Consider the following 26,099-nt stretch of genomic DNA (forward strand, 5'->3'; position numbering starts at 1 on the left):
TTTGTGTGTTTTCTTGATAGAGAATTGGAGAGGAAAGCTTTTATTGAACCATTACGTTCTGTTGCATCCACATCAGCAAAAAATGACCTGGATCTAAATAGGTCACAGACTGGAAAAGATGGTCACTTGCATAGGCATTTTGTGGATCCTGTATTGAATCAATTACAGAGACCACCCCAGGAGACAGGAGAGAGAGTAAACAAATATAAGGAGGAACACCGTCGAATTCTTCAAGAAAGTATTGATGTTGCTCCCTTTACAACTAAAATCAAGGGGCTTGAGAGTGAGAGAGAGAATTATTCCAGAGTAGCATCATCTTCTTCTAGCCCTAAAAGCCATGTCATCAAACAAGACAAAGATGTAGAATGCTCAGTATCAGATCTTTATAAAATGAAGCACTCAGTGCCTCAGAGCTTGCCCCAAAGTAACTATTTCACAACATTGTCTAATAGTGTGGTCAATGAACCACCAAGGTCATACCCATCCAAAGAAGTTTCAAATATTTACACTGAAAAACAGAGTAATACCCTTGCTGCATCAGCTAATCCTCAAACTCTGACTTCATTTATATCATCTCTTTCAAAGCCTCCACCTTTGATTAAACACCAACCGGAAAGTGAAGGTTTAGTAGGCAAGATACCAGAACATCTTTCCCATCAAATTGCCTCTCATTCAGTAACAACCTTCAGAAATGATTGTAGTAGAAGTCCTACCCATTTGACAGTTTCTTCCACAAATACACTCCGGAGCATGCCTGCTTTACATAGAGCACCAGTATTTCACCCACCAATCCATCACAGCCTGGAAAGAAAGGAAAGCAGTTATAGTAGCCTTTCCCCTCCAACTTTAACTCCAGTGATGCCTGTCAATGCTGGTGCGAAAGTTCAAGAATCACAAAAGCCTCCAACTCTAATTCCTGAGCCAAAAGACTCTCAGGCAAATTTTAAGAGTTCTGAAAAGAGTTTGACAGAAATATGGAAATCTAATAATAACCTCAGCAAAGAGAAAGCTGAATGGCATGTGGAAAAAAGCAGTGGAAAGTCACAGGCTGCTATGGCATCTGTCATTGTACGTCCACCTTCTAGTACAAAACTTGATAGCATGCCAGCAATGCAGTTAACTTCCAAAGATCGAGTTAGTGAAAGATCTTCAGCTGGGGCAAATCAGACAGATTGCCTCAAACCAGCAGAAGCTGGAGAGACTGGAAGAATCATTCTGCCAAGTGTAAATTCAGACAGTGCTCACATAAAACCTGAAAAAAACTTGCAGGCTGTCTCACAGGGCAGTGTTCCCAGTTCAGTCACGTCTGCTGTAAATATAATGTGTAATACTAAAACGGATGTATTCACATCTGCTGCCACTACCACCAGTGTTTCCAGCTGGGGTGGTTCAGAAATAATTTACTCTTTATCAAATACTGTTTTGGCCTCTAAGTCTTTAGAATGTACCTCTTCAAAAAGTGTCAGTCGTTCAGTGGCTCAAACACAGGAATGCAGGGTCAGCACCACAGCTCCAGTTACACCATCCAGTAGTAAGACAGGAAGTGCTGTTCAGCCCAGCTCTGGGTTCTCAGGCGCAACTGATTTTATCCATTTAAAAAAGCACAAGGCAGCATTGGCTGCAGCTCAATATAAAAGTAGTAACGTCAGTGAGACTGAGCCTAATGCTATGAAAAATCAGACATCTTCAGCCTCCCTTCTCTTGGATAGCACTGTAGTCTGTAGTACAATAAACAAAGCAAACTCTGTAGGAAATGGGCAAGTATCCCAGACAAGTCAACCAAACTACCATACTAAACTGAAAAAGGCCTGGCTTACTAGACATTCAGAAGAAGATAAAAATACTAATAAAATGGAAAATTCAGGGAATTCTGTATCAGAAATTATTAAGCCATGTTCTGTCAATTTAATAGCCTCTACATCTAATGATATACAAAATAGTGTAGATAGTAAGATCATAGTTGATAAATATGTAAAAGATGATAAGGTCAATAGGAGAAAAGCCAAAAGAACTTATGAATCTGGCTCTGAAAGTGGAGACTCAGATGAAAGTGAAAGCAAGTCAGAGCAAAGGACTAAAAGGCAACCTAAGCCAACTTACAAAAAGAAGCAAAATGATTTGCAGAAGAGAAAAGGTGAAATAGAAGAAGATTCAAAACCCAATGGGGTTCTCAGCAGGAGTGCCAAAGAAAAAAGTAAACTGAAGTTGCAGAGCAATAGTAATAGTGGTAAGTAAATTACTTTTTTATCTCAGATAAAGTGGGCTGTATGTTCTTGCAGTAATGGTGTGGTTCTTTAAAGACTGGTGAGCTTAAAGGCATCTTTTGACTTTATTTGTATGCTCTAGCATCATGTATGTACTCATTGACCTCATTCCTGTATTTCATAAGTATCCTGTAAGAAGAAATGAGAGAAGACATATCTCTCCATTTTTAAGAGACTTGTAGAGATATGTTTTACCTAGCACTAATATTGGCAAAAATCTAGTGTGTAATTTAGTAGTTACTCAGAATTTTGACCATTTCTAACAACTGTCAAAATAACAGTTATAGCTATCACACCAAAAGTAGATTTCTAATATTAGGTATTTACCTATAACAAGATATGGTTGTAAAAGAAATCCTATTCACATATACTTCCTGTAAGTCACGTATTTAGAAGAGAATTACTTCAGAGGAGTATACCTCACCTCACCCTTCTCTCATCTAGTGACAAAATTGAAAGCTTATTGAAATTACCTTCTATTTAACTAATAATGCTACTCATTCAAGCAGTCCTTAACAATGGGTACAAGTTAAATAAAAGTGGGAGGAGCAGGTGGGGGAGAGGCCATGTTGTGGTTTTGTGTGTTAGTTTCTATATTCAAGAAGAACTTCTATAATAAGTAAAAGTTTCAAAAATTGATAATGTTTATATTTCGTTTATGGCTACAGCTGGGCAAAATAAGTGATGCTTGCCAATAATATTCACTATAAAGTGTTTCTATATGTTTTTACTCTAGCAGTAGTTTTTCTCAGTTTGCTTATTTCTTTTTAGGTATGTTGCACAGTGCAGAGAGCACTTAATAGTTTCACTATATCCATGTATTCATCCACATACAATATATGAGATATCTGTGACAATGCGGACATTCAAGAAGTTCTTTCATGAGAATTTGGATGCTTGAAGGCTCTTACTTGGGCCTTTTCACTGAATGAGGTTTTCCCACATGCCTGTGTGGAAACCAGAGGCAAAGTGAAGGAGAGACAAACAGGAGGATGGAATCCTAGAAAAGGACAGTCAGAAAGTGAAAGAACGAAGGAAAACAAGCTCAACTAGAGACAGAGAGGCTGACAGACTGAAATGCAAATATAGTCAGAAGAAAGAAAGAGAGGGAGATTCACAACAAAGGATACAGGATGTGTGCTATTTATTTGAGTATTGGATCATATACAGTGTTGCTTTTTCTTTCTCATGTGTTGTGCTCACTTCCCCAATGAATTCTTACGAAGCTTAGGGTGGTCAATAGTTTCTCTTCCGTTTCACATCACATTCCTTTGGTGTTGGGTATTCAAATACTTGAGTTAAATTTATAGAAAACAGAGATGGGAACCTTCCAGATTTTAACACTTAGAAAACTCTTGTGAAGTTAAATTTATAAAATTAACTCTTAATGAAGTCCATATTCTATTTTCGTTTTAAGGCTAAATGGGACAAAGACTGCAATCAGCATATTTTCCCCTCAAGTTGTGATATTTGATGAAATCTCCCCTACTTAGTAACTCAGTAGCTTCAGAGAGGGTATTTTAAGTCCCATTTATTCCCAAGTCCAAAATAATATTAAGCGACTATTAAATGCCGTCTATTAATTGTGGGCAGAGTTGATTTGCCTTTGTTCTAGGCTATCTAGAAGAGTTCTCTAAATTGGGAGTTCGTAAGTCTAACTTCTACACCTGAGTAGGTTGTCTTGCTCATGGATTAACTATGACCTCTATCCTTCTATGTTCATTGGAGTTCTCATCGGTCATAGTCAATCAAAAAGAGTGAGTTAAATCTGCACTTAGAGAATATAATCTGATTACATACACTATTATACATGTATGCTTATATATACACAAATAGATATGTAATAGTGTGTTTCTTAGTACATTCTAAAGCCAGGTATAATAAATTTTGCTTTATCTGTTTTGGAATGTCTTCGTATCTGCTGCCTTTTGTTACTGATAATTAAAAGTTGGCTGCTTTTCTGTGATTATTTTTTACATTATTTTATTTTATGAACTGAAATTGCCAGTCAAATTTAAATATATATGTGTTCTATGACACACAAAACCAGTGGTTTAACTATAATCAGAGTTAATTTCTGTATCTCAAAAAATATGTTTTAAGGTGATGGCATATCAGAGATTAAAAGTTAGCATGTATTTGTCTCTTATTTTCTGCCTCCCTAGTTTTCTGTTGCTAGAGCATCTGTTTGAAGATTTGCTTATAAATAGAGAACTAAGGTTGAAAAGGTTCTTACGGTATAAAGGAAATAGAAATACTGTTGAGTTAGGTATTTTTTGTTTACTAAGTGTCTTAATCTCAAACTTTTAGATTTTAGATGTTGCCAATAGATTAGATATATAGAATTGAAAGATGAAATTTTATTTATTGTACAAATACTATTATAATAAAATTCATAAAAGGAGTTAGCTACAGTCATGCGTGGCCTGCTGTAGAAGCAAAAATTATAATATCAAAAACTGTCCATATGACCTGGGCCTTCATGACTTTGTAATTCATTCATTCATTTAAAAAAAAAAAAGGCTCTAAGTGTCTGTTTTGTGTCACAGGATTGAGATTTGCTTTGAAATGTCCAGTTCTTTATTATAATACTATTTAAATTGTTCTCAATGGTATGGTTATCCATACTCTTTGAACTGTTCCATTATTTGGAATATAAAAGCATATTGGTTAATAGTTGTTTTCTAGTCAGTATAGAAATAGATTGCATTTAGTTTATTCTACTGTAACAAATGCCAAATAAAAATTTATCAGCAGTGTACCATTTCTATTGTTCATTCTGACTTCTAAAAGCTCTGAATTTTTATACAGTTCATAGGAGAAAACTGTCTAATAAACAATGGAGGAAATAACAGACCTTTTACACAAGTCTTCTGGAAATGTTGTTATTCCTCAAGTGGTATATTTGCACATGTAGTATTTCTCTAGTGGATTAAGCCAAATGGCTCCTTGCCCTAAGTTAGAGATAGAAGGAGGGAGAACATGTAAAGAACCAGACAGTAATCCTAAAAGTGCTTCATAACTTGAGCCAATTTTAAATGAGCCACCCTGGAGTTTAAACACAGTACTTCCTGTGTTAAGATGTGGGATCTTGCTGTAATTGTACTGTGTACACTGTCAACAGGTAAGTGAGAGTGGGAGCTCAGGACAAGAGTTTTGCTATATGTTTCTGCAAGAAATATATAGTCTGAGGAGAATAGTTGTATTGCCTCTGATCCATAAAATGGGCATGATTAGAAAACACAAGGGTTGGAAATAGAATTTATTCTTTCAACATGACAGAAATAGCAAACTGTGTAAATCTCATGTCTGACATATAGATATATTGATATGGGCAGTATAAGTACACTTTTTAAGAGTCAACAAGTATCTGCTTGTCCCAACATAGGTTGCTTTTGCATGAATTTATTTTTTTAAATGTAATAGGCAAAATTTAATTTGTGTGTAATGTTTTGAGTTCTTCCTGCTCTATAGTTATTACAACAATTAGTTGTTGTTATAACAATTTGTTGTTATTACAACAATTAAGTTGAAGTTAATAAACATGATGGAACAGTGGTGTATAGGAAATAATTAATTTTTTTTCCTGCAAATGTTAGGCTGTATAGTGCTTTTGAGTTTTTTTTCTTTAGACTTTGCTGATGGCCTTTTTTTCTTTATACCATCAAAAAAGACAGCCAAGTTAATATTGGCTTTTTTCTTTTACTTTCTTCAAACCCTTTTATTTTGCTAAAAGATACTGCTTCCATCAATATATTGATATCAAATGGAGGGCATTATAATAAGGGAGAGATATTAGGAGAAATATCTTAGCCCCTCTTCTCCCAAATATTGGTATTATAAATCACTTACTTCTCTTGATGAGCCACACATACCTTGGAGAGTCAGATTAAGTATGTCAACACAATATAAGTATGTTGAAACTAGCCTGTAGTTTCTAAAACTTTTGGTCTTTAGGTTCTTCCTGTAGATCTTGAAAGAGCTTCCTCCTACATATACCAAATTTCTGTGTAGAAAGTCTATTTTTAGCTATAGATTTACATGGAAGACATATGATTCTCATGTTTGCTGTTATACAAATGTGAATATTTAATATACAGAGATTTCAGTCAGCTAGAAGATTTACTTAGCTCTGCATTTCCAGCATACTGACATAAGAGTTCGTTTGGTTAGTAGAATAGTAAGTAAATAGAAATGCTGCTGTGGACTTTTTAGTTATTAATGAGTACCTAGAACTATACTCTTTGCTGCTTTTCTACAATCTTAATATATTGTCACGACTGTATAATTCACTTGAATTTTTTATCTTTATTTACCTTTCTAAAAAGGTATAATCTTGCTAATACTTTCCTTACTGGGTTTACAGCTGGCATCCCTCGTTCAGTGTTGAAAGATTGGCGTAAAGTCAAGAAGCTGAAGCAAACTGGGGAATCCTTTTTACAGGATGACTCCTGCTGTGAGATAGGGCCTAATTTGCAAAAGTGCCGAGAGTGTAGACTTATCCGGAGTAAAAAAGGAGAAGAACCAAGTCACTCACCAGTATTTTGTAGATTTTACTACTTTAGGCGGTAAGTGAAAATACATTATTGGGGGCAAGTATGTTTATCGAATATTGGAAATTATACTATCATTCCGAGGGTGTCTTTTGGAGATGGGAATGAGTCTTTGAGCCTCTTTGTTTCTGAAACAGTATAAAAGAATATTAAACTTTCTTTTGTGCTAAATTTAACAGTTGCTATCGGACTAAATTCATATTCACATTGCTACTTGTGTTCATATAGCCTTTCTCTTCTGAGATATTTAATTTTCTTTAATGAGTAAATGTTAGTGTTTTTTTCTAGAAAATGACTGGAAACAGCAGTTTGTTTGATTTAAGGATTTTTTAAGAATTTACGTACTTTGGGCTGGCCCCGTGGCTTAGTGGTTAAGTGTGCGCGCTCCGCTGCTGGCAGCCCGGGTTCGGATCCCAGGCGCGCACCGACGCACTGCTTCTCCGGCCATGCTGAGGCCGCGTCCCACATACAGCAACTAGAAGGATGTGCAACTATGACATACAACTGTCTACTGGGGCTTTGGGGGAAAAATAAACAAATAAAATTATTTAAAAAAAAAGAATTTATATACTTTGGCCAAAACAATGTTGCATTTATATCTACATTAGCTAGCAATTACAAATAGTCTATAAATCTAACTGAGCAATCTAAGTATTAAACCAAAATCAGTGCATTATATTGGGATACCCATCCTTTTGTTAAACATATGTAGCTATAAAAATATGAGTTATAAGATGATAAGAAGGATTTGTTAGTACCGTGTCACGTCACAGGTTTTGTACTAAATATAAAAACAATTTATAGTTGTCATTAACCTATATACTACTATAATACTAATATTACTAAGTAATACTTTAATACTAAAAATTTATCAGATAGACGTGTAAGAATTCAACTAAAGAATAGCTTGGTAACCCAGCCAGTAGAGACTAGTTAATGTCTCAGATTATAGAATCAGACATTCTTGGGTTTTAGTCCCAGCACTGTTCTTTCATTCCCCTACGACTTGATCAACTATAGTAGGACTACAGCTATGCCTGTCTCATCCGCATAATGTGAGTGAGTTATACTGGTACCTGCCTCACAGAGGTTTCATGAAGATTAAATGAGATAAGGTACACAAAGTCTTTAGTGTAGTACCAAGCACATATAAAATGTTCTATTAATGTTTTTATTTTTAGCAATTATTTTCCTAATCATTATCATGATCTTCTTCCTAAGAAGTTAGGAGACACTTTCCTCTGGCAAGTATACTGTGCTTGTGGCCAAGAACCCAAAAATATGTTGTATAGGCGTATCTCGTTTTATTGCACTTTGCTTTGTCATGTTTCACAAAGATTGCGTTTTTTGTAAGACCCTCCACCAGCAAAAAAGTTGAGTTGCTGAAGGCTCAGATGAGGGTTAGCATTTTTTAGCAATAAATTATTTTTAAATTAAGGTATACACATTGTTTTTTTAGATGTAATGCTGTTGCACACTTAATAGACTACAGTATAATGTAAACATAAATTTTATATGCACTGGGAAACCAAAAAATTTGTATGAATCATTTTATTGTGATAGTCACTTTATTGTGGTGGTCTGGAACCCACCCCACAATATCTGTCTCTGAGCTATGCCTGTATTGGTAGGAACAGAACAAATTCTATTTCTTATTTACTTCATGGTCTTTCTAGCCAACAATCCTCAAAAGACAGACAACTTCCAAGAATAGTTATGGAAGGTAGTACACCTAGAAGTGCAGAAAAGGTGAGAGAGGAATCAGAAGGAAAGTAAGTTTGAAGAGATAAGAAAATCTTGGGAAAATTTGAAGGAAAGAAATGTTCAGGTAGAGATAACATAAAACTGAAATAAGATGATGGGTTATAACAAAGGAAGAGATTTGGTTTAGAAAAAAGAGGGAAAGGGTAAGGTAAAGGTATGAGAGAAAGGGGTAAAAGGAATATTATTGGTGGTGTCCATTTGGAAAATACAGAATGACTTGTAATGAAATTTTGATATCCCCTGTTTGAGAGTAAAAGGAGTAAATACAAGGATAATTGAGGAATAACCTCCAGTCAGTAAGAGAATGGGCATTTTGCCTTCCATTTACCAGAAACTACTCTGAATTGAGTAGTTAGATTAGTTGGATATCAGAAGCTAATACGAAGTAAGCACACTAATTGGATTCCTAATAAACTATTAAGAGTTTCATCCTTGTTCCTCTAAATCGCGTTAATAAAGTATCATCTTAATGAAAAAAGTGTATGTGTACTTGGCATTTTCTTAATCCTCCCAGTGAAAATCTTAGGTGTGATTTAGGGCATTTTCGACTTTAAAGTTTCCTGATTTAGATTATGTATAAAATAACAGCATTGCTCTAGGCAGCATTTGGCCAACATTTTAACTCTTGTCCTCTTCAAACACTTGGACATAGTTCTCATTTGATTGGAGTTGAGTAGTTAAGTATAAGTGATAGGGAGAGTCTTATTTCTTGAAATAACCTAAAATTGGTGCTGCTTATCACTGCCATTTGTGTGACACTATGAGTTATTTAAGTTGGTTAAATTTAATAATCAAGGTGTATATGTAATTAATAATCAAGGTGCGTGTGTGTATGATGGACTACCCCGTTTTCTTGTTTTGTAATTGTAAATATAATTTATATATATAACGTAATATAAAGATATAAATTAATTATAAATTTGCAGCTTAAAAAAAACCAGACTTCTATCTTGGTATCTAATGCTTTTATGTTTTAATATTTCAGATTGTCATTTAGTAAAAATGGAGTGGTTAGAATAGATGGTTTCTCTTCTCCTGACCAATATGATGATGAAGCTATGAGTTTATGGACACACGAAAATTGTGAAGATGATGAACTAGACATAGAAACTTCAAAATACATCTTGGATATAATAGGTGATAAGTTCTGTCAATTAGTAACATCTGAAAAAACAGCTTTGTCCTGGGTGAAAAAGGATGGTAAGGAAGTTAAATACTTAGAACATGCAACTGTACAAATTTCATTTTAAGAATTTCTATGAAGTATGTTTAATTTGTGGGAGAAGTCCCTAATCTTACCTAGTCTTGTTGACTTTTAATTTTGATAATGACGAATTTTTTATGTAGAAATGCACCTGTATCTCTTAAGGTAACAGATATTTTCCAATTGAGGTGAGTTTAATGAATTAACAATTTTGTGAAATCACAATAGCATTTTCCTATTTCTGCCAGTATGACATAATTTAGCATGATAAAGACACTTGGGATGCGAAATTGGGAAATTTTGGCATTTGCCGTATAAAGATGTAATCCATCTCAATTATTTAAGTTTTTAATCTGGTGTGGTTCATCACAGTCTTTTGAGTTAGAAGATAGACTTATGTTTGAATCTCAACTTTACTCCTTTCTTAGCTGTATGGGAATGATAACTACCTCATAGATTTATTTAGAAAGTAGTTATCTTAATTATGCTTACTTATGTAAAGCATGTAACATACTAGGTGCTCTAAATGTTAGCTTATTTCCTTCTCTTCCCTTAAATCAGTGGTTTGTCCCCCAGGGGACATGTGGCAATGATTGGAAACATTTTTGGTTGCATAACTGAAAGGTAGGGGTGGAGGGTAGAATACTAGCATCTAATGGGTGGAGGCCAGAGATGCCACCAAACATCCTACAATGCGCAAGATAGTTGTCCCCAACAACAGAGAATTATTCAATCTAAAATGTCAAAAATGGGCCCGGCCTGGTGGCGCAGCAGTTAAGTGCGTGCGCTCTGCTTCAGCGGCCCAGGGTTTGCAGGTTCTGATCTCGGGCGTGCATCGACACACCGCTTGTCAAGCCATGCTTTGGCAGTGTCCCATATAAAGTAGAGGAAGATGGGCACAGATGTTAGCCCAGGGCCAATCTTCCTCAGCAAAAAAGAGGAGGATTGGCAATGGATGTCCGCTCAGAGCTGATCTTCCTCACCAAAAAAAAAAAACCTTAAAATAAAATGTCAAAAGTGCCAAGACTGAGAAACTCGCCATTGATGTAAGTAAATCTTCTGAAGAGAATTACTAATTACTTCAAGAAATCTGCTGTTGACCTTTAGTTAATATATTCTTCAAAGTTTTTGGTTTGCCTTTAAATTTTTGTTTTTGTGTATTTCAGTGAAAATTGCGTGGAAAAGGGTATGTTTGCCTTTAAATTTTTATTTTTCTGTATTTCAGCCAAAATTGCCTGGAAAAGAGCAGTGAGAGGAGTCCGGGAGATGTGTGATGCATGTGAAGCAACGTTGTTTAACATTCATTGGGTCTGCCAAAAATGTGGATTTGTGGTCTGCTTAGATTGTTACAAGGCAAAGGAAAGGAAGAGTTCTAGAGGTTGGTTTATAAATTGAAATTTTTTGTAGTGTTCATTTTATTTAGGATCACTCGTCTGGAAAATTATATGTATGTGTTTTTTTTTTCCTACCTTCCTTAATTATGAATATATTACATTAAGGAAGTTTTGTGAAGTTTTTTTGTTGTTTTGTTTTTTTGTTTTCTGTGAGGAAGATCAGCCCTGAGCTAACATCCGATACCAGTCCTCCTCTTTTGGCTCAGGAAGATTGGCCCTGGGCTAACATCCGTGCCCATCTTCCTCTACTTTATATGGGATGCCTCCACAGCATGGCTTGACAAGCGATGTGTTGGTGAGCACCCGGGATCCTAACTTGTGAACCCTCGGGCCGCTGATGCAGAGGTCACGCACTTAACTGCTACACCACCAGGCCAGCCCCTGAAGTTTGTTTTTAAAAGGAGGAGTAACCACAGTTCATTAAATGGCCAGATTTTCTAGAATAAAACTGCATCTGTATCTTTTTAGTCTGTTTAGTAGATACACCCTATCATTTCAAGCAGATGGTTTCTAAATGTAGCCCAAATTTAGGTTAGGCATTACTGCTTTCAGGTTCCAATGTGTAGGATCCTGGAGTCTCTTCTACAACCTGTTAATTACACAGTCATGCACATAAGTAAACAATCTAATACTTCCTAATATGAATTGATTTTTCTAAATATTGGTCCATGAAGTTCAAATCAAAATGTTCAAGAATATGCTGCCACTAGTACCATTTACTTCTAGTTCTTAGAGAATGAAGTCTTTATTATATATGAAAACAGCCTTTAAAACTATTATTTTCAATTTCTAGATAAATAAAATGGCACAGAAACAGTGTTCTGCATGTTAATACAGCTGGAGATAATATTGTTTAAAAAGGAAGTAACTAAATGTACCTTTTCTCATGCTAAAGATGTTTTTTAAAAAGTTTATCCAAGGCAGTTTTGGAGGTAGCTAACTAATACTGGTAACCCGAAAGTATTGAGTTGTTTGGGGTAAAGTCTTTTTTTTTTTTAATAATTTTATTTATTTATTTTTTCCCTCAAAGCCCCAGTAGATAGTTGTATGTCATAGCTGCACATCCTTCTAGTTGCTGCATCTGGGACGTGGCCCCAGCGTGGCCGGAGAAGCCTTGCGTGGGTGCGCGCCCGGGATCAAACCCCGGGACGCCAGCAGCGGAGCACGCGCACCCAACCACTAAGCCACGGGGCCGGCCCGTTTGGGGTAAAGTCTTAATGAAATGAGAGGATTCAAATTGTGCAATTATTTAGAAGTAAAATCATGTTTAGTGATAGACTGTTCGATGTCTAAAAACAATGAATGTCATTTTTCATTTCAGGCAGCTCTTTTTCAGAATAGTATATCAGATAGATGAACCATACTTTAGCCATGAGTATCTTTTCCACTGATAGGATTACTCAAGTCTCACCCTTTCTAACCCTTTTACTTATACACTCAACACTTAGTAAAGAGACCTGAGCAAGTGGGGAAGCATGTCCAAACATCTACAACTAGGTGTTTCTGTGATATGCAAAAGATATGTAAGTATTAGTAAAATATGAAACCATCATAAGGAATGCATTTTAGGCAGTTAAATATCTTCAAAACCATAAAAATATCCTTGGATGTTTTCAGTTGATAGAACTAGCTGCACTGTTATAAAACTTCGTGACATGGATTTTACATTCCTTTTTACTGGTTCCATATTATTTTTGTTTTTCTTTTGCCTAATTAAAAAGGAATTAATTGTATTTTGCTATATTGTATGCATATATATAAGCATGAGTCCTTTTTGGAAAAAGATAGGGTATGTATAATAAACCGAAATAGTTGTATTGCTGTTGATTTTCATAGTACAGGCATACGTCAGAGATATTGCGGGTTCAGTTCAAGACTACACAATAAAGCAAGTCACACAAATTTCTGGTTTCCCAATGCGTGTAAAAGTTATGTTTACTCTATACTGTAGTCTATTAAGTGTGTAGTAGCATTATGTTTAAAAACAATGTATATACTTTAATTTAAAAATAATTTATTGCGGGCTGGCCCCGTGGCTTAGCAATTAAGTGCGCGAGCTCCGCTACTGGCGGCTGGGGTTCGGATCCCGGGCGCGCACCGAGGCACGGCTTCTCCGGCCATGCTGAGGCCGCGTCCCACATACAGCAACTAGAAGGATGTGCAACTATGACATACAACTATCTACTGGGGCTTTGGGGGAAAAAAAGGAGGAGGATTGGCAATAGATGTTAGCTCAGAGCCGGTCTTCCTCAGCAAAAAGAGGAGGATTAGCATGGATATTAGCTCAGGGCTGATCTTCCTCACAAACAAACAAACAAATAAATAAATAAATAAAAATAATTTATTGCTAACCATCTTCTGAGCCTTCAGTGACTCATAATCTTTTTGCTGGTGGAGGGTCTTGTAAAAAACACGATAGCTGCAAAGCATAATAAAACAAGGTATGCTTGTACTATTAATTTGGAAAGTATAGTCAGTCACCGTATCTTTTTTTGCGGGGGGGCATAACCTATATCCCTTGAGTTATATTCTGTTTTTTATATATCTCCTTATCTCACTAAGTATTTTAATAAACTCACATTAACTAGTTCATAGCTTTATATGGTGGTAATTAACATAAGTGTCTAAAATGTAAGCAGTTAGAAAACATTTACAAGTTACTATGTAGGCTTTGGAGGGGAAAGTCAGAAAACTTTTGAAGAAAAACAGTTTTAGACTGGATTTGAATTTTATTTAGTCTGAGACTTTTCATAAAACAATAGTTGTATATTTTTTTTCTGTTAAATTTAATGAGCTTAGTGGCCTTTACTGAAGGTCTTATAGCCAGGTCATAGTAGCTATGTCATTAAATTTATAGAGAAAGATCTCTTTGAGATCAAGGTATTGAATATTTTTTCTGTGTATGATATGACCCATGCTATGCCTTAATATGTTTACGACTCTAGGTGTGGAGCCTTGTTTGAAGTCAATAATAGCAATTAAATACTATCTGTAAAGTGGAGGCTTTTTCATATGTCTTGTGACAGTTCTTCTACATGTCTTTGAAACATAAAAGGAAAGTAAGTTAGCAACAGCCTCAAACTTGTATCAGTCTAACGTAAGATCAGACAAAAATTGGCACAGAAAATAGCTAAGAGATATAAGCTACAGAGAAGCTAAAATCAGAGAGGGACAATAGAGGTGACTAATACATTAAGGATAATAAAGAATGGTCATTTTAGAAAAGGCTAACATATCAATTTTGTATCCTGTTTTTATAAAATTCTCAGAATGGTGCAACTGTCTTATTTTTTTTAAGAACCAAACATTTGAAGCCTACTATTGATATGTTATATAATTATTAACCTCTTTATATACAAGCCATTAATTTTATAATAGCAAAACCATAACTGATATAAAAGTATGTATGTTATAATCTTACAGATAAAGAACTGTATGCTTGGATGAAGTGTGTGAAGGGACAGCCTCATGATCACAAACATTTAATGCCAACTCAAATTATACCTGGTTCTGGTAAGTATAAATATACAGTATTTACTTAACAGTGTAACAGCTCTTGGTTGCTCAGATTATTTAGGAGCGTGTAAGAGTATAATAGAATGGAGAGGTAAAGTTTATCTAATCTTGAATTGTTCTTGCTCAGTTCTTAGAATCTATATATTAAAACTAGCAAGACATGCCCAACTGAGTGACGAAGAAAGCCAGAGGAACCATTTTAGAAGAGGAAAACTAAAGTGTAATGAAAAAGCTTACTAGATTTATAATGAAAGGTTATTCTACTTTTTGTGAGCATAGTGAATTTTTAATAATAGAGGTAAGACTGAAAAGAATAGAGGACGTGAATTTGGTTGAATGATCAAACCTGAAATAGTTGGAAGGAATGACGTAAAAATGGGAAGAAAAGTAAAAAGACACAAGAAAGCCTCCACAAGAAAAACAGGAAAAAATTTTGTAATCTTAACAGGTAGTGGTAACCTTCTTATTAACCACTATTATATTTTATAGTTTTGACAGATCTTCTAGATGCGATGCACACTCTTAGAGAAAAATATGGTATTAAATCCCATTGTCATTGTACTAACAAACAGAATATACAAGTTGGAAATTTTCCTACAATGAATGGTGTGTCTCAAGTGAGTAAAACATCTCTAATCACTCAAATAAAATGTATGGTTAAATTAATTAGCTTTGATATGTGAAATCCAGTTTAGATCTTGTGTTTTGTAAATTATGTTTTCCATGTTACTGCATCAATATAACTACTTTTAACTCTGAATAACTGAAGAGATAGTATTTTAAAAATTCAATTGTTCTACCCTTGTAGGTTTTACAGAATGTTCTTAATCACAGTAATAAAATTTCTCTGTGCATGCCCGAGTCTCAGCAGCAAAATACCCCTCAGAAGTCTGAGAGTAATGGCGGCAGCAGCCCAGGGAGTGATATAAGCACAGACAGCAAGTTAACTCCTCCAGAATCCCAATCACCACTGCACTGGTTAGCAGATCTTGCAGAGCAAAAGGCCAGAGAGGAAAAAAAAGGTAAATATAATTAATTATCTAAGTTTGTAACAGAGGATTATAATATAACCAACAATATACTGTTATACAGTAATGTACTATTCACTTAGAACAGTTCTGTCTTTTGCTTGCATTATGGCTTAGGTTCAAGAAAACATTTGTCTTATTAGGAGCTTACCTCCCTGTGATTGCATCAAAATTAGTTACAGAATCATTTGTGGATAACCATATCAATAAAGCCACCAGAGCAATAGATTTGTAACTTACCTATACTTTCTCCCTCTCTTAGTTATAGCATTTTTCATTTGTGACAGGTACAAACTCAGCTACATGTCTAAGATATTGAGGAAGGCCTTTTCATATTCAAACAATTTGACTCCATTTTGAAGGATCTAACCCATCCTTTGGTGTGTTCAGGTGAATAAATCACTAGTGCTACAGTTTTTCCCTCTCACTATAAAATGTAGGGTGCCAGTTTTATCTACACTTCAGCAGCGTGCTTAATTTCACTTGAGTTTTGTAAAATGATTTATTTCAGAAAACAAAGACTTTGCCCTTGAAAAGCAAATTAAAGAAGAGAGAGAACAAGACAACCCTGATTCTCCAAACAGCAGAACATCACCTCCTGTGTCCCAGAATAATGAACAAGGCTCAACTTTACGGGATTTGCTGACCACAACAGCTGGCAAGCTACGTGTGGGTTCTACAGATGCTGGCATTGCCTTTGCGCCAGTGTATTCGATGGGAACCCCAGTGAGTGAGATGCTTGATTTTTGGCTTTCATATGGACCTTAAATTTAGATGATTTGGAGACTTGGCTGTGAACTACATGATATAAGTCTCATAACTTAAAAACTGGAGATTTTGTTCTCATTCCAGGTGAAAAAGGTTGGGGGAGAGGCATTTTGGTGCCAGAACAGCCCTAAGATACTCCTTCAGAATTTGAAAACCATTTATCTAATGGGGGAAGAAAACATATGGAAGTGAATGTTTTGTTACTTAAAATATTCAGAAACCAATTTTTGCTTTAATTATTTACCTGAGAAAAATAAAAACATAGTAATTGCATAGATAGGCACAAATTTTTAGTGGCTTTTAAAAGTATATGGGAGATTCCACCTATCTGTCTCCTCTGCCCTAGTCCTAAAACAATATAAAAGGTAGGAAGCCCACACTTGTAGTTTCTGCAGACCTGGCAGTTTCTCACGTGGAGACCACCAAACTTCTGGTTCCCACCTGTCAAGGACAGTGTAGGGACTAGACATCCATATCCACTGACAATTACATATTCTTGAAGGCAGGTATATTGTGTTGGTTGTTTGCTATGTTAGTAGTAAATCAAAGTGAAAGTTTAAAAATGTATACACTTCCTCTCAAAACATAATTTTTTTCCCTAATAGAGTGGTAAAAGTGGAAGGACTATGCCAAACATCCTTGATGACATAATTGCTTCAGTTGTTGAAAACAAAATTCCGCCAAATAAAGCCTCTAAGATAAATGTGAAACAAGAGCTTAAAGAAGAACCTAAAGAAAGCAGAAAATCTGCCATGGATGAAAACAATAAATTGTACAGTGATATTCCACATTCTTGGATCTGTGAGAAGCATATTCTTTGGCTTAAGGACTATAAAAATATCAATAATTGGAAGCTTTTCAAAGAGTTTTGGAAACATGGACGAGTGAGTATTTTAAGGTGATTTTAGTACATTGTTAGAGGAACTGAAGCTGGTTGAATAGGCAAAATGGTTCTCTCCTTAGGGATAGAACGAAAGCGGAAAGATAGTACATATCACATTTGGGGTGGAAGTAAGATATCAAAATAACGGAAAGGTGACCAGGATGATTATTTCTGAATTCTTATTTTTTGGCCAGATTTATATGAATTAACCAGGGAAGCACTGTTTATTTGGTGTTATATTTTTGATCTATCAGTTAACAGACTTAATAAAGCCATATATTTACAAAGTTTGCTACCTCCTTTCTTTTTTTACATTTGTATAGCCCAGTTAACAGACTTATATCTACTATTAAAATGTTAATTCTAGAAGCATTTTTCTTGAACTGCTGACAATGTAGTTGTTTTTTCCTTTAATGTTTATCCATAGGACATTTATTTATATGTTAGTTTAGCAAATCTTGAATGACAAACTCCATTATTTAATTTTATTTGAGAATTATTGATACACATTTCAGATGGCAGTTTACTACATTAACGCACAAATTATGAACAGAATTAAGAATTTTCATGGCTTAGTCTTATGTTCAGTTTTTTTCTTGCTTTCTGGAAAACATCATTGGTATTTTATTTCACTTTCTTCATTCAGCATACTTATTGAGCACCTAATAAAATCCAGTCTTTGTGCTGGCTAGTAAAGATATAAAAATGAGTAAGTTATATAAAAATGAGTAAGAACTGTTTTAGTACAATGGTTTGAAATCTTTTTAGATCACTAATCCTTTTCAAAATTTGATGAAAGCTTGGTTCCTCTCTCCCCAGAAAAAATACACACCTGTCCATTTCATATGTACAATATTAAGTATATATTTTTTTGGTTGGCTCTCCTTGAAGCCCCAATGCCATTGCTGGGTCACAATTTAGACCACTTAATTTTGTGTGTGCTTGAATAAATGTTTTTATAAATATGTTAAATATTCTAAGAAATTTGTTCAAGGTGCTATGGAAACCCAAAAGAAAGAATGACTAAGCTAGAGTACTTATTCAAAATGGCTAGTCTGAATTGATGCCACAGAGGTTAAGTGAAATTTTTCTAGATGGACAAGAGGTTGGAGGTAAACAAAAGGCCTCAGGTGTTTGGGGAACTGTTCAGTAGTTTCGTTTCTCTGGAACATAAGTAAGAGTTCTGTGGGGTAATGGTGGGGAAATGAGGTGGTTAGGGTTATGATTATGAAGGACTTTACATATCATGCTAAGGAATTTGAACTTTATCCTGTAGATGATAGTTTTAATTGAGGAATCAAAGTAATCAGATTTACATTTTAAAATAACTGACAGCAGGGTCCCGCCCGGTGGCGCAAGTGGTTAAGTGGTTAAGTGCGCGCTCTCCGCTGCGGTGGCCCGGCATTCGCCGGTTTGGATCCTGGGCATGCACCAACGCACCGCTTGGCAAGCCATGCTGTGGCGGCCTCCCATATAAAATGGAGGAAGATGGGCATGGATGTTAGCCGAGGCCCAGTCTTCCTCAGCAAAAAAAAAAGAGGAGGATTGACAGATGTTAGCTCAGGGCCGATCTTCCTCACAAAAAAAATAAATAAAAAAAAATAAAATAACTGACAGCAAAGCAGATTGGAAGTTGAATTAGAAAGGAATAAGACCAGAGGCAAGGAGTCAAATTAGGAAGGCTTTCGGTATGTCAGGAAGATAATGATGATGATGGCCTAAGAATTCTGCTTCAGAGTATTTTAATATACTAATTAACTTGCCTCTATCATTTTTTAAAATCTTTTCCCAAGTTTCTGGTTATCATAAGAAAGAGTGGCATAGGGCTGGATAGGAGTACTATTGGATAGGCATAATAAGGCCTGGAAATTAATGTTAATTGCTGGCAATAGTTAATTATCTAATAGCTGAACGTGTTTTAATAGTTAGATATATTATTAGCCTATTGAAAGGAAGTTTAATGGAGTCACCCAAGCAGTTAACCAGACTTTAGGGTGGTTTTATTGTTTTATTTTTTTTCTTTTCTTTTGAAAAATCTTTTGTGATAAGAACCCTAGCTAGAGGTTATTCCTGCTGTTATGGTTCCCAAAGTTTAATCTTATGAAGTTTGAGTACTTCATAAATATCATCTTTTAGGAAAAAGGCTTGTCACAGCTTGCTGTGTTCTCTATATCTCAGACTTTTACTTCATTTGTAATAAAGGAATTTAAAAAAAAACAGAAAAATACATCAGATTGCCTTAGAGGTTTTTTTACATCAGTATTGGAGTTTTAGAAGCAATAAATCTTCAGTTGTTGGTTTTTGGGTTAGAGAGCCTTGAGGGAATTTGAACTCATGATTTCAAAGGAGAGATTCACTTCAGGGAATCAGTCATTAGGCTTGAAATTTAATGTTACTATGCCTGGTTGTTTAATATTTTTATTTATCACGATCTATGTATGTGGACGTAGAGAATGTGGTTTAAGTGATACAAACTCAGAATGTATCTAAATTATGTTTTAATCTCAAGGACTGTATGTATTTAAAATCTTATTATATATATCACGTGTACAAATATATAAGTAGGTTATGTTCCCTCTATAAAAATTAGACTGTAAATAAAGCAACCAAAAAAAATCCATCTTTATACTGCCTAGAAATGAAATTTTTATAATAGCCTTTCAGACTTCTTTCCTGAAAATTACTACACATTTTAATTTTTATTTTCAAAAATGGCAATGTCCTCTACGTGGCATTCTCTCATCAGGTTTTCTCCTTCGATGATACATTGTGAACCTCTTTCCAGGTTAGAGATTATTTTTAATAGCCTTTTTTATTTTCACAATTTATCATTAGTCCTGAAACTTAGTGTGTTATCCATTTGTTGTATTTGCATGTAAAATTAAATTTTCGAAGTGTCTATATACCTTTTAACTTTTATTTATCTATCTATTTACTTATTTATAAGCCTGCATTGGTTTCTGGTGTGCATAAGAAAATGAACACTATCTTGTGGAAGGCGGAATCAATTAGTCTTGATTTTGGAGACCACCAAGCTGATCTCCTGAACTGCAAAGACAGCATTATTTCAAATGCCAATGTTAAGGAATTCTGGGATGGTTTTGAAGAAGTTTCAAGTAGGTTGTTCTTTGTTTATTTGTTTTACTGTTTTCTTGAACATATACCCCAAAAATGATAAATTGCAAATATGGCTTAACAGATTTTTAGTCTTTGAAACTTCTGTTTTATTTTGTTGTCTAATAAAAAGAAACAAATATTTGGAAAGAAGAGACTGAGTCCTATTCCTGGCTCCACCCCTAATTTCTTTTGACCATAAAGAAGTCATTTATGCTGTTTCCTTATACCATATGGGGAATATTTTTGGCAACCCCATAAACCTTTGAAAATTGAATTAAATAATTTATGTACAATACTTTGAAAAATTAAAAGTAAAAATGTAAGACTAATTTTAATAACAATTGTAGAGATTTTTTAAAATAATTTTTTGTGACGTTACAAATATCTACGTGCATAAAGAACAAAAGTCTTAATACTACATAAGTACATAAGAAATAAAAGTCAATAAGCAGTCATTCATTAAGTGTACCTACTGTATGACAATCGAATCATTCATTCATTTTACATTTCTTCCTTTATCTCCAAATGTTAATAAAAATTAAAAGGCAGCGATTACCTTTTTAGTAATTAACTGCATTCTTTATAGAACGGCAAAAAACGAAAAGTGGAGAAACAGTTGTTTTAAAATTGAAAGATTGCCCTTCTGGAGAAGACTTCAAGACAATGATGCCAGCAAGGTATATCTTTCGAAACTTTCTATTTTGACTCTTGGCTTTTTGAAATTGAGCTGAGATTATGCCCAGAATTAGGATAAGGAAGTACAAATGTGACTTTTAGGCATTTTCGTCCTCAATTAAAAATAAATAAATAAAAACAAGTCTTTAGGTTAGGGCAGTGAAGGAAAGAATGCTCATGTGACAAGATATAAGGCCCAGTTGAGACTTCTCTTCTCTTGGCGCCTTTAATTTGCTGTGACTAGGGAAGGAAAATGGCAATTTTAGTCAGTATCACTTCTGTTCTATGCTTGCCCATGTGTTACACATTCATTTAACTGGGAATGAAGGCAAGGAAAGTGTTACCTGTCAAAGGCCTCAAGGAAAGGTTGTCATGTTTTTAACAACTTGAAAATTATATATTTGAAAGCATTTAAGAATGTAAATCTTTATTCCAAAGAAGTCAATGCAGTTATTATTCTTTAGATATGAAGATCTTTTAAAAAGCCTGCCATTGCCAGAATATTGTAATCCAGAAGGAAAATTCAATTTGGCCTCTCATTTGCCAGGATTTTTTGTACGCCCCGATCTAGGACCCAGGTTGTGTAGTGCCTATGGTAGGTATATATTTGCTTTTTTATCGGTTTAGAATTATATGGAATTTTAACTAACGTCTGTCCAAAGATAAATTGTCTAATGATTTTTAGGTTCTACTAAGTATGTTCTTTTAATATTCCATTGAAATCTTTTTCTGTATCTACTAGTATATTAGGAATTAATAGCCAATGTATGGTCAAGTACCTGCTAATTCCTTGCAAAATATTTACATTTTCTATTAATTTGATTTTTGGGGATGTTTCATGGCTTTTGGGGCAGGTTTTGGAACAGTGAGACTAAAACTCAAATTACAATTAACAATTTTCCTCACAGAGTTGATTTGGGGGGGAATATAGGAGATGTGTAAAGTATACTGTCAAGTAAAATTTTATTTTACACATAGGTGTAGCTGCTGCTAAAGATCATGATATAGGAACAACAAATCTCCATGTTGAAGTTTCTGATGTTGTAAATATTCTAGTCTATGTTGGCATAGCAAAAGGAAATGGCGTACTCTCGAAAGCAGGTAAAAAAAACTTAAAGAATAATGGTCTTTGGATTAATAGTTGAATAACTACACACATTAGTATTATCCAGAATGTCAGCCTCTGAGTTACCAGCAGAGATTCCAAAAAGAATTGCAGTGGATATAGGAATATTCTAATCTTTGTTACTTGAAGAATGATTAATTTACCTGTCTTTTTTTGATATAATAGGAATTTTAATTTTAAAAATGAATATTTTTATTTAATTTGCTCCTTTCCTATCATTAAATATTGTGTTTATGAAAATAAACTGTTAAGCTCACATATAAACATTTACTGAAGAATAGAAACTAGGTCCTGGGGCTTTGAAAATGATTAAGATGTGGTTTGTGCCGCAAGCAGTATTCTTTTTTCCTCTCCGGTATCAGAGAAAAGGGACCTTTTCTCCTAAGTGGAAATCATCTTTCTATGCAGTGTATAGGTTTTAGAGTCCATCCTCTGGATTTCTTTCTGAAACCTCGTTCCATCTGTTATTTCCTTCTTCATAGACATAGTTCTTTAAACTCTCCCTCTCCACTGGCTTCTTCAGAGTAGGAGCAGACTCTAGACTAAAACCTCTTTCAAACCTTGTCTTCCTTGCCACCATCGTATTGCTCCTGCCCTCATAACAAATTCTTTGTTGTCTCTTTCACTTCCCTTTCACATTTCGACTCAGTACAGGTTGGCCTTTATGCCTGCCACCCCCTGAAATTGCTTTTGCTATGGCTCTCACTGACGGTTACAATTGGGTAATTCAGTGGTTTCTTTCTGGCCCTTTTATTACTTGCCCCCTGTATAATAAATGGCACTATTAATCACTGCCTCTTCAAATATTGGCCTTGGCTTCTATGACACTACTCCCCTGGTTCTCATCACCTTATGGAGTTACAGACTTTATTCTCTACCTTTTCTGGTTTACATGCACTTACTCTGAAATATTCTATTCAAGACTTCCAGCCACCACTTAGATCACCAATTCTATATCTAGAGCATCTACAGCGTGGTGACTAGGTGCTGAGAATGTGGGGGTTCATTATAGCAGTCACTCTACTTTTGTGTATAATACACAACCTAAATTCCCCCAAAACTATAGAGACTCATTTTTATATTATTTCTCAGCTCCCTTAACTGACACTATTGATTGTAGTAGATAAAAACTCTGCCTCCCCAACTCCCAAGGATTTGAGAGTCAGACACACTTGATTTGTAGTCCCAGCTCTAGCACAGAAGTGTGTGACCTATGCTGTGACCTATGGTTCAAATTACTTATCCTTTGAAAGCCTGTGATGCTGCGGAGTTAATTATCTCTCTTATACCTCGTTGTACTTTGTTCAAATCATTCCCTATAGCACTTACTCCACAATACAGAGGTTACACCTGCATTTCTCCTCTACTATTCTTTCATGTCCTTACATGCTGGAACTTTCTTATTCATATTTGTTCCTGCACACCTCCCATCCCTCATTTGTAGCATAATATTTGGTCTTGAGAAAACATTCATCAGCGTTTTAATTCTTGGTGGCTGTCTTTATGTAAAGCTTCTGCCACTTTTTATAGGTAGTCCCCAAAAAAGGAATATTTTAGGGTTATAATAATACTTAAAACACATCAAGATATACTGACCTTCTTCAAGCACATGCTTTTTCCTCCACCAATGGCTCTTCCACCTTCTTGACTCCCTGGCAAATTCCTGTGTTCATCTTTCAAAGTGTAACTCAGATTGTCATCTTCCCCTACAGGTCTTCATTAAAGAAAAACTTTCTCTACCCCAGCAACCAGTTTCTTATGATGCCTCCTCTTCCCCCCTTTTTAAATTCACAGAGCAGTAGAATTTAAAGAAAAAAATTAGAAAACCAATCTAAGGTTGCCAACTTTTAATTTTGTTAAGAAACAACTGTCATTTCTAAAGATAACATTTTAAACATAGGTAACACAGATAACATTTGAGAACTGAACCACTCTGTGTACCCTTTGTTACTCATATGATATTCTTGTTTATTTGCCTCCATTTATTAATACCCTCTTTTACTCTGTGAGGTGTTGACTGGGTGTTTCTTAACTCTAATCCCCAACATTCTAGGACAGCACGTTGTAAACACTTAATAAATGTTTGAATTAAGAAATCCTTGCAGTCAACTTTAAAGATAAAAATTTATAGTCACAAATTAGGAAACATCTGATGTATTCTTTGTAGCAGGCAATAGATTTCTTTTTCTCTTAAAAGAATATTTCTTTAAAATGTTCGCTGTAGTGACATCAGGAATTTGCAAAAGAAGACCTTCCTATGTACTTCACTCAGAGATAACCACAGTTAATATTTTTTTCTGTGCATACATATATATGTACAGTTTCTGGTTTGTCAGTATTTTAGAAGAAATGGCCTGATGTTTCCTCAAAACCACAGCACATGAAGCATTTGGATTTGATTACAGATTAACCAATAATAATATATGAGATCTCTTAGGAATTAGTCAGAAGACATTCTGCTCTACCAATCATTAGTCATGGTACTGAACAAATCCCTTCACCTCACTGAACCTATTTGCTCAGATATAAAATAGAGGTTATGATCCTTACCTACCTTACTAAGTAGTTTGAGGCCACCTAATTAACAGTGGTCATGAGAGACCTTTGTAAGTTATGAAATGCTATATGAGTACAAATCATTGTTAGGACCACCCTCTTCAAAAAGGAGGAAAGTTAAGTTTGAGTAGAAACCCTTGATTTTTTTATTTCCTATGCCTTAGTTTGCAGAAAACAAACGAACTGAACTGAGAAAGTTAGGGTTACTCTGTCCCCCATTACACAGGGTTAGTGATCTCTGTTCTTGCAGTTCTAACAGTTTTGATATATAACTGGGTTTATCTCCTCTTTAAGAGTCCTGATCTACTCAGGCACTTTGCTGCTCTGATAGATCAATTTTAGGAGACCTCGCTTTCTGGTAGTCATTACTGACCAATTTGAAAATATTCTCCTGTTTCAGGAATACTCAAGAAATTTGAGGAAGAAGATTTGGATGACATTTTAAGAAAACGATTGAAGGACTCAAGTGAAATACCTGGTGCTCTGTGGCATATTTATGCTGGGAAAGACATTGACAAGATAAGGGAATTTCTTCAAAAGGTATCATTTAGGTTGCAAATAGTTTGAGCAAGGGCTTAATTAATTTTTAATGTAATTTCATTTGGCATTCAGCAAAATAAGATCATTAAATAATTTTTACTTCAAAGGAGGAGGAGATTCTTTTGTTGTTGTTGAAAGTCAAAATCTCTTTTCTCTTGCACCATTTAAATCCTGTTTTATGTTGTGGGTTTTGAATGGCAATTTCTTCTCAGTTGCTAGTGCTCCCCCATCCCCTTATAGTAAAGAACTAATCTGTTGATGAGTCAGATGTTAACCCTTGGTGAAAAGTAGTGATTGGGAATTGTGGGATATAAAAACTAATGTGTCATAGAAACATCTAAAGAAGGTAGGATCTTTATTTTTTTTAATTTGATTGATATTTTTGGCTGTTGACCTAGGCAATAATTCTACTTACTTGAATAGACTTAAATTTTGAGTAATGGTACCTTTAATTTAGTTGTTAGACACTCTGAATGAAAGTGACACATTAATCTGAAATTATTCGTTCAAACTCTCTGCTCAAATATTTTTCAAACTTTGTAATTATAGGAATTTCTTTTAAGGGACCATTGTAGCTGCTTTTCTTATACTTCATTTTCTTTCTGTATGGACCTACAGTTTGTCTCCGTGGTCAGTGTGAAGTGAAGGAGTTGTAGCCCTGTACCTACTATCTTATCCCAGAATACCTACCAGTATTTTACTTTAAAATAT

The 26,099-nt window shown here is 35.0% G+C and overlaps 1 protein-coding gene across 9 annotated transcripts in view; it reads left to right on the top strand.

Annotated features, from left to right (window-relative positions):
- The window catches only part of JMJD1C (jumonji domain containing 1C), a 337,216-nt gene that overhangs the window by 302,836 nt on the left and 8,281 nt on the right, over positions 1 to 26,099 (top strand). For 5 of the 9 annotated variants that reach the window (XM_058543362.1, XM_058543356.1, XM_058543361.1 and 2 more), the window contains 14 exons: positions 21 to 2,227; positions 6,631 to 6,832; positions 9,567 to 9,781; positions 11,011 to 11,163; positions 14,603 to 14,692; positions 15,185 to 15,312; positions 15,504 to 15,717; positions 16,235 to 16,449; positions 17,097 to 17,375; positions 20,322 to 20,490; positions 21,078 to 21,168; positions 21,631 to 21,761; positions 22,145 to 22,267; positions 25,249 to 25,388. In XM_058543362.1, the coding sequence (XP_058399345.1) occupies positions 21 to 2,227; positions 6,631 to 6,832; positions 9,567 to 9,781; positions 11,011 to 11,163; positions 14,603 to 14,692; positions 15,185 to 15,312; positions 15,504 to 15,717; positions 16,235 to 16,449; positions 17,097 to 17,375; positions 20,322 to 20,490; positions 21,078 to 21,168; positions 21,631 to 21,761; positions 22,145 to 22,267; positions 25,249 to 25,388 (4,357 nt within the window). Of the gene's footprint in view, positions 1 to 20; positions 2,228 to 6,630; positions 6,833 to 9,566; positions 9,782 to 11,010; positions 11,164 to 14,602; positions 14,693 to 15,184; positions 15,313 to 15,503; positions 15,718 to 16,010; positions 16,207 to 16,234; positions 16,450 to 17,096; positions 17,376 to 20,321; positions 20,491 to 21,077; positions 21,169 to 21,630; positions 21,762 to 22,144; positions 22,268 to 25,248; positions 25,389 to 26,099 lie in introns of those variants that run through there. The other 4 variants (XM_058543360.1, XM_058543358.1, XM_058543359.1 and 1 more) reach the window with 4 other exon arrangements.

This window comes from Diceros bicornis, chromosome 6 (assembly GCF_020826845.1).
Source record: "Diceros bicornis minor isolate mBicDic1 chromosome 6, mDicBic1.mat.cur, whole genome shotgun sequence".
Classification (NCBI taxonomy): Eukaryota; Metazoa; Chordata; class Mammalia; order Perissodactyla; family Rhinocerotidae; genus Diceros; species Diceros bicornis.